The following is a 15,990-nucleotide window of genomic DNA, read 5'->3' on the forward strand; positions in this document are numbered from 1 at the left end:
CTATGATGTCAATGAAAACGTCAGGACGACCCCTGATTCCCTGTGACCCCAACACTTGTTACCCTGCACTCAAATGACAGAAGAATTAATACTTTTTACCCAATAAGACAGTGACACTCAGGGTAACTAAAGCAGGATCTAACTGTCAGTGAATATGTGACACCCAACTGCCGCATGAAGAGAGAATGAAGAGAAACAGATGCTGAGAGAGGAATAGTGAACATAAACTTGATTATTTCAGAAACAATGCAGAATATTTAATTGATTATATTTCTTATTTCAGTATGATGAAGCTTATATTCAATTTTCAGTACTTCCCCTTTAACAAAGCTTTTACCCCAAAAATGGTGTCGGATTTAAGAACAATGTTGCAGTTGGTGAAACGTTGAATTTCAGATGAAGAAACATTCATGACACAACCCAAATTGTACCACTTGGGCCCCCAGTCCTATTCTCTCTGTTTAGAAGAAGAAGCCAATGGAAAATGTCAGTGTATGGGAATGGTTGTGCCTTTCATTGGCCCTGGTGGGGTGGGAGATATACAGTAATGGATGGATAGAGGGGTGGGTAAGTGATTGGGAAGGGGCTTCTAGTCACTTCTCCCCCTGACTTTGCTGGTTGTGGAAGTCTCTGCACATGACAGAAATAAGCAGCAAGAAGTGACAAGTTCAGGTCTATCTCCTGTAACAACAGCAGCAGGGGGTGAAAGTGCTCATCTTGCTTCTCTGAGTGTCAGTTCCTGTGTCAATGTCTCGTTTCTGCTCTCAGTCCCATCACTGGGGAGTCAGAACTGACTAAAACAAGAGCAATGGCTGAACCCTCAACCTACTCCCAGTTCTACTGGTCAGTCAGCAAATCCAAAAGAAAGAGTCACCACCCCAACCTCTGGCACCAGGTTGGATCTGCCATATTGTTTCATGGTGGGGTTCTGGGAACAGCTGGTAGTACCTCAGGGGAGGAGTCAGGGAAATTCCAGTGAGTTATAGCAGATCTAATGTACAGGGATGTGAGCCTCAGCACTACTATATAAATGACACTATATACACACAGTACATACACGTAATAGTAACACAATCACTTAGTAACACAGTTTGGAAGTTGTGTTGGAAAAAGACACACGTCCATCAAATTCATCCTTTTTGTCTAAATGAAACCTGCGCAACTGCCAGTTTATCCCTTTTCCCATTTATTACCCCCCTGAGCCTTTCTTGTACAATACAGAATATCCAACAACACAAGGGCCCCACTCAATCAGCTCATCTCTTTATATCAACATATTCAAACTGCTGTTTAACAAGACTGTCAGTGTATGAAATGTGGGGTCTCTGTTCAGCCCCTCTCACCCCAATTCTGATGTTTCTGCTGTTTCACTGCTCCCCAAGTTCTACCCCATTCATTTCCCTGAGCCAATATCTGCCACTGATGCCAGTTACACAGACGGACACTGTATGTGAGTTTGGCTCTAGGGCTTCTGGATACTTGGCCAGAGGGGAGATTCAGGAGATATTTGCATGTCTCCGCCCATAATTCCATATGTGACAGTTAAGCGTCTAATTTGTGGGTGTAAAGCAGAGCTAGGGGTGTAGCCTGGGGTGTGTGATACTTCTATTAAAGCTCCACTGCAGCTTTAGTGACACTTATTGACTTTATTCAGTTGGCAACAAGCTTCTGATTTAGCTCATTTATATGCAAAACAGAGGGAATCCTGGGAATAGCCCATAGGCTGAACCTCATCCACTGGGACTTATTAGAGATATAAAGGATCCCCCATGGGTATGAATTCTAATAGCAGTGATTTGTATGGATTAGTGAGTGGCCCCTACAAGAAACCAGAGGCAAATCAGTGGGGGGTACAGCACACAAGCCCAGCCCCCAGTAACACCAGTTGTTATTGATTATTGACTGATCTACAGATATTGGCCAATGGAGGGATTGGAGGGCAATGTGTTAGTTTTGTATAATGAGTGATGTTCCTCACATTGTGTCCAGCAGATATGGGCCCTTCTTGCCCATGTGGGGCTTTCAGAGTCAGGGTAAATACTAAAGGCAATTTGACATACGACTCCTCCCACAACTCCCAGCAGTCTCACATAGGCCAATGGCAAGTGGGAGCTTTTCCTATATGTTGGGAGTAGTCCATTGTAGCACTGGGGGGGGAGGGGTATTATTATTTGGGCACCTTGGCGCTGAGCATGGCCAGTTGTTTCTGGTGAGTCCCAGGACTTGTGTATTAACCCCTCACAAACCATCAGCTGGAGATTGTTGGGTGGCACATGAATGGGCTCAGAGACCATCTGCAAAGCGACAAGACCAACAAATAATAGTGACAATACCAACAAATAATAGTGACAATACCAACAAATAATAGTGACAATACCAACAAATAATAGCGACAATACCAACAAATAATAGTGACAATACCAACTGATAATAGTGACAATACCAACAAATAATAGCGACAATACCAACTGATAATAGCGACAATACCAACAAATAATAGTGACAATACCAACTGATAATAGTAACAAAACCAACAGATAATAGCGATAAAACCAATAAATAATAGTGAAGATGCTGTATCATTGGGCACCATGTTGGCACCATAGGGCAGTGCCCCCATACAGTCACTGTGTGTAGCGCCCCCATGTGGAAGGATTGTGTCACCCTATGTAAATGGGGGAGCTGTGTTTTCGGGGGACAGTTCTACACATGCTAATGCAGCCCCCCTGCTCCTCATGCAGAAATGAAGCTGATTGGCTGCTCGGTGCAATGAGGAAACGACTACTGAATATTTGTAGCTCAGAGCCACAAGTATAGAAATAGCAGCTCCACTTCCTCTCAGCACTGACACCAGTACTTTTGTCTCTCTGCACCAAAACATGTCTGATCCGTGTGACTTGGAGAAGGAGATCCGGCCTCTCCCCATATCAGGTACATTCAGGTACATTCCTTGGAAGGGCTGGGGGGCCTCACGTGGGACTCTGGTGGGTGGGTGAGAGCTGACAGTTCACTCATTAGGGTGTTTGTTGGGCTGAACAAGGTCTCTTCTGTAGGGTGACTGGTGCCATTGGGTCAGTACCAGTAGCCTCAGGTTGAATTGTCCCCTGGGCTTGTGTAAGAGAAGGGCCCATGTCATACCCAGGAGCAACACGGGAACGGCTACAAGAACTGCAACTATACTGGCCATGACTTTCTCTATCAGACCTGCCAACTGGCCTGGTTTTCAGTCCCAATATTGACAGTTCATCCCCCAGTCCCAGGTTGTTACTGAAATGTCTCGACTTTCTCTTTGATCTCCTGCACTGAACAGCCAGAAATAGATACAAAGGTTCTAAAACTTAATTGGCTTTTGGCAGAGAGCCCAGAATACGTCGCAGCTGCACTTAGATACATTTGTAATAATTTAAGATAAGCAAAAGAAACCATTGTAACAATTTAAGATAAGCAAAAGATACATTTGTAATAATTTAAGATAAGCAAAAGAAAAATTGTAACAATTTAAGATAAGCCGGTCTCTTGGAGAAACTGTGACTTGCAGCTTAAAGAGCAATTCACCTTCATTAGCAAAACTGCAATAACACATAAAAACCACAGAAATGTGTTAAACTTTCATAACCTGACAACTTTTGTAAAATGAACATGGTAATTAGGGGGTGTGGCCACAAAAAATGGGCATGACAAATCTTTTTTCCCCCTTTTTCTATTTCCAAAATTTTGGGAGGTAAACTCTAGTGGCACAAGCTACAACTCTTCTGGTTTCTATTGAGAGAATTGTGGACAAATAGATGACAATTGTGCTGATTTTAAACCAAACAGGTGAGGCCCAATATACAGAAGCTTCTTCTTTGCCTTTAAATCCAGAGCCAAAGAATTGGTACAAGCTGGTGCCACACCCACTCCCAGCAGTGCACTGACACAAACCACACCCTCTGCACCTACAAGTCACTACATGATTGGCCAGTTTGTTCCTCTTCACACCATGTGACACTGACTGATCCTAATGCTCAGGGACAGGTATAGAGTGTTATATAGAATTACTATTAATGGACTCTACCCCTCCCTCCTTCCTCTTAGTCTTTTTCACACCTTGTCACTATGGGACTATTTATACACCTAATGCACCTCATAGTCACATGGTCTTTACTCACTTGCTAAAAAAAAGCATCCGACCCTTCCTTGTACCTAATGTATCAGCCTGTACCACTGATTCACTTCCCAGCTCTCCCTTTAACACCCCTTTCCCTCCTCTAATCTCATTGGCTCCCTCCTGTCTGCTGGGAGGAGCTACTGGTGAATAAAGCATCCGACCCTTCCTTATACCTATCTTATGTATCAGCCTGTACCACTGATTCACTTCTCAGCTGTCCCTGTAACACCCCTTTCCCTCCTCTAATCTCATTGGCTCCCTCCTGTCTGCTGGGAGGAGCTACTGTTGAATAAAGCATCCGACCCTTCCTTGTACCTATCTAATGTATCAGCCTGTACCCCTGATTCACTTCCCAGCTCTCCCTGTAACACCCCTTTCCCTCCTCTAATCTCATTGGCTCCCTCCTGTCTGCTGGGAGGAGCTACTGGTGAATAAAGCATCCAACCCTTCCTCGTACCTATCTAATGTATCAGCCTGTACCACTGATTCACTTCCCAGCTCTCCCTGTAACACCCCTTTCCCTCCTCTAATCTCATTGGCTGCTTCCTGTCTGTCTGTCTATATTTATATTAAGTGTCTCTTCTCCAGTATAACCAATCCCAACTTGCCTTTCCCGATAATTGATCCCTTCCATTCCCTTTATCAGCTTTGTTGCTCTTCACTGTACTTTCTCTATAGCAGGGTGAGTGTTACCCCAATGTTTCTATATATCTGTAACCTTGTTATGAGCTAAGGGGCCCCAGTCTGAAGGTCAGTTAGGGGGAGATTTGGGGTGAGTGCTTATTTGTACCCTGGGTACCCCTGGAACTATAGCAGGGTGACACCCCAATGTTTCTATATATCTGTAACCTTGTTATGAGCTGAGGAGCATTAAGAACTCTGTGCTATTGTGATACTAAACTCTATAGTTAGTATAGATATGGGTATATAGAATTTAATTAAAAGTAGGGAGGGGTGTGTGTATGGGGCTGGGTTTTCATTTGGAGGGGTTGAACTTGATGGACTTTGTCTTTTTTCAACCCAATTTAACTATGTAACTATGTAACTATAATTATGATTTATTTATTTATAAAGTGTCAGCAAGTTACTCTGAACTTTACTTTGATTTATAAGGAACAGGGTCTTCCAATAATGTAACAAACAAGGGATACAGTAAAACAATATCAGAGGGGCTGATCACATGAGAAGGAAGAGGGTTGGAGTCCATGAGACATTAAGATAGGGGAGACGTTCAGCTTGTTGTGCTTCTTTAGAGCACTATTGTTGTGCATGAGAAATGTCTCACTGTGAGTTTTCCATTCAGTAATTCAATCCCAAAACCCTCATAGAGTTCAGCAGTTCCACAGTGTGACCAGGTATATTCAGTAACATGTGCTGCACTTGATGGAATTGAACACATGTTACTGTATACAACTGGCCACACTGTGAACTGCTGAACTCTATGGAGGTTTTGGGGATTAAATTGTTTGTCTTCGGTTGATTCACCTGGGGAAGGATTATTGAATAGGGAAACATCTCTCCTGTATAATAAACACTGTGTAAAGAAGCACGACAAGCTCTCGGGAGGTTTTTATTGTTTTATTTTGAATATTACAGAATCTCTACCAGGTTTGGCAATGACAGTAAAAAGCTGACAGTTAGAAGATGACAGTGAGGAGAGGAGAATTAGTACTGACAATTGATATTGAGAGAATTATTGAGAGAATGTAGTTGTACGGTGCCATGTGTTGATATTAACTCAGCTCCATGTCTCCTTCTCCATCAGAAATCAAACATGATAGGGTGGAGCGTGTGACCACCATGTTGTTAGTCCTCCTGCTTCTCATCTGTGTCCTCCTGCAGCTGCTGAGTATTGGCCTGCGACTCACAATGACCAGTAAGTATCTGTTATGGCCACCATGGGCCTGTGCTAAACCTTACACGGGTCTAACAGGGGACTAGGAATAATGGGGAGAATAAAGACTCACAGACTAAACATTGAGTATCGCTGTATAGCAGTGGCGCAGAATTCAGCTCACAATGTGATGCACCTGTGAAATGTTCTGTCACTGGCTGAGAACTTTGGCTTCTCTAGTGACATCTGGGCCTGTATTATCCCAATCACAAGACTTGTCCTCATGCTGAATATCAGGGACCCAAAATAATATTTTGCTGTTTCTTAGCAGACCCAGAGCTGCTGGGAGAGAACAGACAAATCACAATGTGGCCCTTCTGCACAATAAACAGGACAGGTAAGTGCTACCTTGTTCCCATAGCCCATAGCTGGGACACCCGTGTTTGGGTGCTCTATCTTAATATAGAGTCAGAGTCACTATACAGGGACACCCATGGGGAGAAGTTTGGGTGCTCTATCTTAATATTGAGACAGAGTCACTATACAGGGACACCCATGGGGAGAAGTTTGGGTGCTCTATCTTAATATAGAGACAGAGTGACTATACAGGGACACCCATGGGGAGAAGTTTGGGTGATCTATCTTAATATTGAGACAGATTCACTATACAGGAACACCCATGGGGAGAAGTTTGGGTGCTCTATCTTAATATAGAGACAGAGTGACTATACAGGGACACCCATGGGGAGAAGTTTGGGTGCTCTATCTTAATATTGAGACAGAGTCACTATACAGGGACACCCATGGGGAGAAGTTTGGGTGCTCTATCTTAATATTGAGACAGAGTCACTATACAGGGACACCCATGGGGAGAAGTTTGGGTGCTCTATCTTAATATTGAGACAGAGTCACTATCCAGGGACACCCATGGGGAGAAGTTTGGGTGCTCTATCTTGATATAGAGTCAGAGTAACTATACAGGGACACCCATGGGGAGAAGTTTGGGTGCTCTATCTTGATATAGAGACAGAGTGACTATACAGGGACACCCATGGGGAGAAGTTTGGGTGCTCTATCTTAATATTGAGACAGAGTCACTATCCAGGGACACCCATGGGGAGAAGTTTGGGTGCTCTATCTTGATATAGAGTCAGAGTAACTATACAGGGACACCCATGGGGAGAAGTTTGGGTGCTCCATCTTAATATTGAGGCAGAGTCACTATACAGGGACACCCATGGGGAGAAGTTTGGGTGCTCTATCTTAATATAGAGACAGAGTGACTATACAGGGACACCCATGGGGAGAAGTTTGGGTGATCTATCTTAATATTGAGACAGATTCACTATACAGGAACACCCATGGGGAGAAGTTTGGGTGCTCTATCTTAATATAGAGACAGAGTGACTATACAGGGACACCCATGGGGAGAAGTTTGGGTGATCTATCTTAATATTGAGACAGATTCACTATACAGGGACACCCATGGGGAGAAGTTTGGGTGCTCTATCTTAATATAGAGTCAGAGTCACTATACAGGGACACCCATGGGGAGAAGTTTGGGTGATCTATCTTAATATAGAGACAGAGTGACTATACAGGGACACCCATGGGGAGAAGTTTGGGTGATCTATCTTAATATTGAGACAGATTCACTATACAGGAACACCCATGGGGAGAAGTTTGGGTGCTCTATCTTAATATAGAGACAGAGTCACTATACAGGGACACCCATGGGGAGAAGTTTGGGTGCTCTATCTTGATATAGAGTCAGAGTCACTATACAGGGACACCCATGGGGAGAAGTTTGGGTGCTCTATCTTAATATTGAGACAGAGTCACTATACAGGGACACCCATGGGGAGAAGTTTGGGTGCTCTATCTTAATATAGAGGCAGAGTGACTATACAGGGACACCCATGGGGAGAAGTTTGGGTGCTCTATCTTAATATTGAGACAGAGTCACTATCCAGGGACACCCATGGGGAGAAGTTTGGGTGCTCTATCTTGATATAGAGTCAGAGTAACTATACAGGGACACCCATGGGGAGAAGTTTGGGTGCTCCATCTTAATATTGAGGCAGAGTCACTATACAGGGACACCCATGGGGAGAAGTTTGGGTGATCTATCTTAATATAGAGACAGAGTGACTATACAGGGACACCCATGGGGAGAAGTTTGGGTGATCTATCTTAATATTGAGACAGATTCACTATACAGGAACACCCATGGGGAGAAGTTTGGGTGCTCTATCTTAATATAGAGACAGAGTGACTATACAGGGACACCCATGGGGAGAAGTTTGGGTGATCTATCTTAATATTGAGACAGATTCACTATACAGGAACACCCATGGGGAGAAGTTTGGGTGCTCTATCTTAATATAGAGACAGAGTGACTATACAGGGACACCCATGGGGAGAAGTTTGGGTGATCTATCTTAATATTGAGACAGATTCACTATACAGGAACACCCATGGGGAGAAGTTTGGGTGCTCTATCTTAATATAGAGACAGAGTGACTATACAGGGACACCCATGGGGAGAAGTTTGGGTGATCTATCTTAATATTGAGACAGATTCACTATACAGGGACACCCATGGGGAGAAGTTTGGGTGCTCTATCTTAATATAGAGTCAGAGTCACTATACAGGGACACCCATGGGGAGAAGTTTGGGTGATCTATCTTAATATAGAGACAGAGTGACTATACAGGGACACCCATGGGGAGAAGTTTGGGTGATCTATCTTAATATTGAGACAGATTCACTATACAGGAACACCCATGGGGAGAAGTTTGGGTGCTCTATCTTAATATAGAGACAGAGTCACTATACAGGGACACCCATGGGGAGAAGTTTGGGTGCTCTATCTTGATATAGAGTCAGAGTCACTATACAGGGACACCCATGGGGAGAAGTTTGGGTTCTCTATCTTAATATTGAGACAGAGTCACTATACAGGGACACCCATGGGGAGAAGTTTGGGTGCTCTATCTTAATATAGAGGCAGAGTGACTATACAGGGACACCCATGGGGAGAAGTTTGGGTGCTCTATCTTAATATAGAGTCAGAGTCACTATACAGGGACACCCATGGGGAGAAGTTTGGGTGCTCTATCTTAATATAGAGTCAGAGTAACTATACAGGGACACCCATGGGGAGAAGTTTGGGTGCTCTATCTTAATATAGAGTCAGAGTCACTATACAGGGACACCCATGGGGAGAAGTTTGGGTGCTCTATCTTAATATAGAGTCAGAGTAACTATACAGGGACACCCAGGGCCGCCATTAGAAATCACGGGGCCCCGTACAACAAAATTTTTGGGGCCCCCTGGGCCCCGCCCACACTGACGACCAAGCTCCGCCCCATATCCCGCCCACATCGCAGTTAAAAGACCACACAGACATCAGTGCTAAAAAAGTAACCCCCCCCCCCACACAAGTTGTAAAAAGCTATTGATGGTCAGGGCCCCCTTATAAAAAAAATTGGGGCCCCAAAAAAAAAAAAATTAAAAATTTTTTTTTTTTTAAAAACATTGGTGGCAGGGGCCCCCTGTTAAAAAAAACTTGGGGCCCCAACAAAAAAAAATGTAAAAAAACTAAAAAATAAACAAACATTGGTGGCAGGGGCCCCCTTCTAAGTTAAAAACAAATTGGGGCCCCAAAAAAAAATTTGAAAAAAAATTAATTTTTTTTTGAAAAAAAAAAAAAACATTGGCGGCAGGGGCCCCCTTATAAGTTAAAAACAAATTGGGGCCCCAAAAAAAAATTTGAAAAAAAATTAATTTTTTTTTGAAAAAAAAAAAAAACATTGGCGGCAGGGGCCCCCTTATAAGTTAAAAACAAATTGGGGCCCCAAAAAAAATTTAAAAAAAAAATAATTTTTTTTTGAAAAAAAAAAAAAACTGGTGGCAGGGGCCCCCTTACAAGTTAAAAAAATTTGGGGGCCACCAAAAGAAAATAAATTTTTTTTTTTAAAAAAAAACCCAAAAAAAACAATGGTGGCAAGGGGCCCCTTACGAGTTAAAAAAAAATTGGGGCCCCAAAAACAAAAGTTTTAAAAAAAAGATTGGTGGCAGGGGCCTATAGAATATTAAAATAATACATTGGTGGCCAGGGGATTAAAAAAAAAAAAACACAAACTGGTGTTCAGTAGAATTGAACTCATGGCTTCAGTACTTCAACTTCGCCTCCTTTCGTGACTTCGGGTCTTTTCACCGCTTCAGGACTTCGGCTTCGGCTGTTTTCGTGACTTCGGGTCTTTTCGGCGCTTCGTGACTTCGGGACTTCGGCTTTTTCCGTGACTTCGGGTCTTTTCGTCGCATCGGCTTCGGCTTTTCGGCACTTCCGCATTCGGCACTGAAGAGGCAAGACGTACGGCTCGGGCGCTCGTAAGGGGGGCCCGGATCTTCAAAAAAATGCAGCGCTGCCGGGCCCCCCTTCATGCCCGGGCCCGGTACGCTTGTCCCCCCTGTCCCCCCCTGATGGCGGCCCTGGGGACACCCATGGGGAGAAGTTTGGGTGCTCTATCTTAATATAGAGTCAGAGTCACTATACAGGGACACCCATGGGGAGAAGTTTGGGTGCTCTATCTTGATATAGAGTCAGATTGACTATACAGGGACACCCATGGGGAGAAGTTTGGGTGCTCTATCTTAATATTGAGACAGAGTGACTATACAGGGACACCCATGGGGAGAAGTTTGGGTGCTCTATCTTGATATAGAGTCAGATTGACTATACAGGGACACTCATGGGGAGAAGTTTGGGTGCTCTATCTTAATATTGAGACAGAGTGACTATACAGGGACACCCATGGGGAGAAGTTTGGGTGCTGTGTTGGGCTATTGAGACTCTATAGGGGGAATTCACAAACGTGTCAGGAACGAAAAAATTTCTTTAAAATGTCGTAGAAAGTGTTGTAGACACAGCCGACAAATTCACAGAGCATTTCTCCGCCAATTTTCCGACATGTACGACACTTTTGAATTAGTGTAGTTAAAAGTGGGCGTGGTTTTTCGGCGCATCTTTTCCCGACATTTTTATGAATTACTCGTAAACTCATTTTTTTTTACCGACAATTTTTCAGACACTTTAGACAAATTGTCTTTTGAAAAGTCTTGGTAAATGTCGTTTGTACGATGAAAAGATAAACGAGATTTTAGAAAATTGTCGGACTTACGAGACATTCAGAGACGGTAACATCTGCCTTTGTGAATTTGCCGCTCGTACGACATTTTACGAATTTGTCGACCGCCACTTCTAGGGTGACTTATTTTACCGACACTTTTGTGAATTCCCCCCAAAGTCTCTTCTCACAGAGTTTGTGGCCCTTGGTTTCTCCATGAACTTGACCCACAGGCACATGAATGTGTTTATAGAACAGCCACTAGGGATGTCGCGGACTGTTCGCCCGCGAACTAATTCGCGCGAACATCAACTGTTCGCGTCCGCCGAATGTTCGCAAACGAAGCGCGACGTTCGCCAATTTGGGTTCGCCTTAGCTGGCGCTTATTTTTGACCTCTCACCCCAGACCAGCAGATACATGGCAGCCAATCAGGAAGCTCTCCCTCCTGGACCACCCCCACACCCCCTGGACCACTCCCCTTCCATATATAAACTGAAGCCCTGCAGCGTTTTTTCATTCTGCCTGTGTGTGCTTGGAAGAGCTAGTGTAGGGAGAGAGCTGTTAGTGATTTGAGGGACAGTTGATAGTAAGTTTGCTGGCTAGTAATCTACTTGATACTGCTCTGTATTGGAGGGACAGAACTCTGCAGGGATTTGAGGGACATTTTAGGTTAGTTAGCTTTGCTGGCTAGTAATCTACCTTCTACTGCAGTGCTCTGTATGTAGCTGCAGTGGGCACTGCTTCTGATCTCATCTGCTGACTGCTGTAATAACCCAATAGTCCTTGTAAGGACTGCTTTTATTTTCTTTTTTGTTTTTTTACTTTGCTACTGTAAGAGCCCAGTGCTATTAGTCTAGCTGTGTTGGGGAGTGGGACTGGTGTGCTGCTCCTAGTAGTTCAGCACCAACCAGAGTAATTTTTTTTTTAATATACATATATATATTTTTTTATTTTACTTATCTTACTGTTCTTTAACGTGTCCAGTGCTGTTTGCTGTTCTTCATAGTAGTGCACCAATAGTAGTGCACTTGCAGGCATTGTTTGCCCAGTGTGTTCTTCAAACAACTGCCACCTAGTTGTGTGAGCTTGTTCACATTCTGTCTAAATATCAATAATAATACCGTCTCCAGAAACACCACCTGAGTGACGTTTTCCAAGCAGCAATAATATATTCCGTATCCACTGCTGTAGTGTATACGTTGACCTTGCAGGCATTGTTTGCCCAGTGCAGTGTGTTCTTCAAACAACTGCCACCTAGCTGTGTGAGCTTGTTCACATTCTGTCTAAATATCAATAATAATACCGTCTCCAGAAACACCACCTGAGTTGTTGTTGTTGTTTTAAAAAAAATGCCAGGCAAAGGCAGGCCGCCACGCAGAGGCACTAGGGGCCGTGCTGCTATGCTATCCTGTGGCCCTAGGAAATTGCCCAGTTTTACAAAGGCAATTACCCTGAACTCCCAAAATGCTGAAGAGGTAGTTGACTGGCTTACACAGCACACCCCATCCTCTACCGTTTCAACATCCTCATCCTCCTCTGCTATGGGCACCCCACGTAACACTTCCTCCACCACCGGCGCCCCTTCTTCACTGGAGTCAGAGGAGTTATTTTCACATGAGTTTCTTGAACTGAGTGATGCGCAACCATTATTGGCAGAAGAAGATGAAGGAGATGAGGACGTTACACCAGATTTAATTCTGGCAGAGAACACAACAGAGATGGACATAATGAGTGATGAGGAGGTCCCCGCTGCTGCTTCCTTCTGTGAGCTGTCAGAAGAAATTGATGCATCTGAGGAGAATGATGATGAGGAGATTGATGTTTTGTGGGTGCCCAGTAGAAGAGAGCAAGAGGAGCATAGTTCAGATGGAGAGACGGAGAGTCAGAGAGGCAGGAGGAGAATAAGACTTAGAAGAAGCAGGGAGGACAGCTCGCAGGGAACAGTAGGGCAACAACATGTATCGCCACCTGTGGTCAGCCGGCCAACGCACCCGCCATTGCCGCCAACTTCTACTGTTACCGCCAGATTGCCAGCTTCAAATAGGTCAGCAGGGTGGGATTTTTTTAATGTGTGTGCCTCTGAAAAAGCGTTGTAATTTGCAATGAGTGCAGTCAGAAACTGAGTCTTGGGAAGCCCAACAGCCACATAGGTACAACTTCTATGCGAAGGCACATGAACGGCAAGCACAAAGCACTTTGGGAGCAACACCTCAAAGGCAACAGACAAACTAAAAGCCACCCTCCTTCTGGTCCAGCATCTTACTGCTCTACCTCTGCTGTCCTTGACCCGTCTGAACCACCCTCCACTCCGCCTTCCACCTTGACCACCAGTTCCCATTCCCAGTCATCTGCCCCCAGCCAAGTTTCTGTGAGGGCCATGTTTGAGCGTAAGAAGCTAATGTCTGTGAGTCACCCCCTTGCCCGGCGTCTGACAGCTGGCTTGTCCGCACTCTTAGCCCGCCAGCTTTTACCATACCAGCTGGTGGACTCTGAGGCCTTCCGCAAATTTGTAGCAATTGGGACACCGCAGTGGAAGGTACCCAGCCGCAATTTTTTCTCCAAGAAGGGAATACCACACCTGTACCACCATGTGCAGAGCCAAGTCACCGCATCTCTGTCACTTAGTGTTGGGCCAAAGGTCCATATGACTACTGACGCATGGTCCTCCAAGCATGGTCAGGGCAGGTATGTCACCTACACTGCCCACTGGGTGAACTTGCTTATGGCTGGGAAGCAGGGAATGTGTGGCTCAACAACAACAGTGGAGTTGGTGTCACCGCCACGGATTGCACGCGGTTCTGCCACCACCTCTACTCCTCCTTCGCTCTCTACCTCGTCTTCTTCCTCTTCTTCGTCCTCTGCTGCTGGGTCCTCCTCCTCCACACCTGTGCACCCCCAGCTCCCCCTAGGCTATTCGACGTGCCAGGTACGCCGTTGTCATGCTGTCTTGGGGATGACGTGCCTGGAAAGCAGAAACCATACCGGATCTGTACTCCTGTCATCTCTGCAGTCACAGGCCGATCGGTGGCTGACCCCACACCAACTGAAGATCGGAAAAGTGGTGTGTGACAATGGAAGCAATCTGTTGGCAGCGTTGAGACTGGGCAATTTAACACATGTGCCCTGCATGGCACATGTGTTAAATTTAATAGTCCAACGTTTTGTCTCAAAGTACCCAGGATTCCAGGACGTTCTCAGGCAGTCCAGGAAGGTGTCGGCCCATTTCAGACGTTCCTACACAGCCATGGCACGCCTTGCTGACATTCAGCAGCGGTACAACATGCCAGTCAGGCGTTTGATTTGCGACAGCCAGACTCGCTGGAATTCAACGCTCCTCATGTTGGAACGTCTGCTGCAACAACAAAGAGCCGTCAACGAATACCTGTTTGAACTGGGTGGTAGGACTGGATCTGCAGAGCTGGGGATTTTTTTCCCCCGTTACTGGGTGCTTATGCGCGATGCCTGCAGGCTCATGCGCCCTTTTGAAGAGGTTACAAATATGGTCAGTCGCACCGAAGGCACCATCAGCGACCTAATACCCTTCGCTTTATTCCTGGAGCGTGCCGTGCGACGAGTGACAGATGAGGCTGTAGACCAGCGTGACGAGGAGCAGGAAGCGCACGATTTCTGGTCGGAATCACCAGAACGAGCCCAGGCACCTGCTGCAACGCAGGGAGAGGTGTCAGAAGTGGAGTCAGAGGAGGAAGGTGGCTTTGTGGAGGAGGAGGACCAACAGGAGCAGGCTTCCCAGGGGGCTGGTGGTGACCTTTTGGGGACCCCTGGTCTTGTACGTGGCTGGGGGGAGGAGACCGTGGATGATGCAGTCCTTGATAACGAGGAAGCGGAGATGGATACCTCTGCATCCAACCTTGTGAGAATGGGGTCTTTCATGCTGTCATGCCTGTTGAAGGACCCCCGTATCAAGAGGCTTAAGGAGAAGGACCTGTACTGGGTCGCAACTCTACTAGACCCTCGGTACAAGCATAAAGTGGCAGAAATGTTACCAACATACCACAAGTCCGAAAAGATGCGGCATTTACAAACCAGCCTGCAAAACATGTTGTACAATGCTTTTAAGGGTGATGTCACTTCAGGAACTCATCAACATTCCAGGGGCAGAGGTGCCAGTAATCCTGCCACGAGCACACCTGCAAGGACAAAGCCCTTTGGCCAGTCTGTAACGTCAGACATGCAAATGTTTTTCTGTCCAAGGCAGCGCCACAACCCTTCTGGATCCACCCTCAAAGAACGCCTCGACCGGCAGGTAGCGGACTACCTGGCATTAACTGCAGATATCGACACTCTGAGGAGCGATGAACCCCTGGACTACTGGGTGCGCAGGCTTGATCTGTGGCCAGAGCTGTCACAATTTGCCATGAACCTCTTGTCTTGCCCAGCCTCAAGTGTGCTCTCAGAAAGGACCTTCAGTGCAGCAGGAGGGATTGTAACTGAGAAGAGAACTCGCCTAGGTCACAAAAGTGTCGATTACCTGACCTTTATTAAAATGAATGAGGGGTGGATCTCGGAGGGTTACTGCACGCCGGAAGACTTGTTCTGAGTTTCTGACTCCCCATGCAGCTGTCCTTCTCTGCACGCCTCATGACTCCACATACAGCTGTCCTTTAGCGTCCTCCTCCCTCCGCCACCGTTACAAACTAGGGTGCAAACCCTACTGGTTTCATTTGAATCCAGGTAAATCCTGAGTTTTTCTGGCCTCTGTGCTTCAGTGGCTGCGACAAAATTTTTTTATATTTTCAGCATTTATATGGCATATTTTTTCTGGCCTCTGTGCTTCAGTGGCTGCAACCAAAAAAAATCATATTTTCAGCATTTACATGGCATATTTTTTCTGGCCTCTGTGCTTCAGTGGCTGCG

At 45.5% G+C, this 15,990-nt stretch overlaps 1 protein-coding gene across 1 annotated transcript in view; it reads left to right on the forward strand.

Annotated features, from left to right (window-relative positions):
* Nucleotides 1-2,675: 2,675 nt before the first annotated feature.
* LOC121399247 (receptor-type tyrosine-protein phosphatase F-like) overlaps nucleotides 2,676-15,990 on the forward strand; it is a 51,178-nt gene continuing 37,863 nt past the window's right edge. Inside the window, exons 1-3 of the mRNA XM_041579294.1 lie at nucleotides 2,676-2,931; nucleotides 5,913-6,023; nucleotides 6,313-6,448. Of these exons, the coding sequence (XP_041435228.1) occupies nucleotides 2,880-2,931; nucleotides 5,913-6,023; nucleotides 6,313-6,448 (299 nt within the window). The 5' untranslated portion in view covers nucleotides 2,676-2,879. The remainder of the gene's footprint in view (nucleotides 2,932-5,912; nucleotides 6,024-6,312; nucleotides 6,449-15,990) is intronic.

The sequence above is a fragment of the Xenopus laevis genome, chromosome 1S (genome assembly GCF_017654675.1).
Source record: "Xenopus laevis strain J_2021 chromosome 1S, Xenopus_laevis_v10.1, whole genome shotgun sequence".
NCBI lineage: Eukaryota > Metazoa > Chordata > Amphibia > Anura > Pipidae > Xenopus > Xenopus laevis.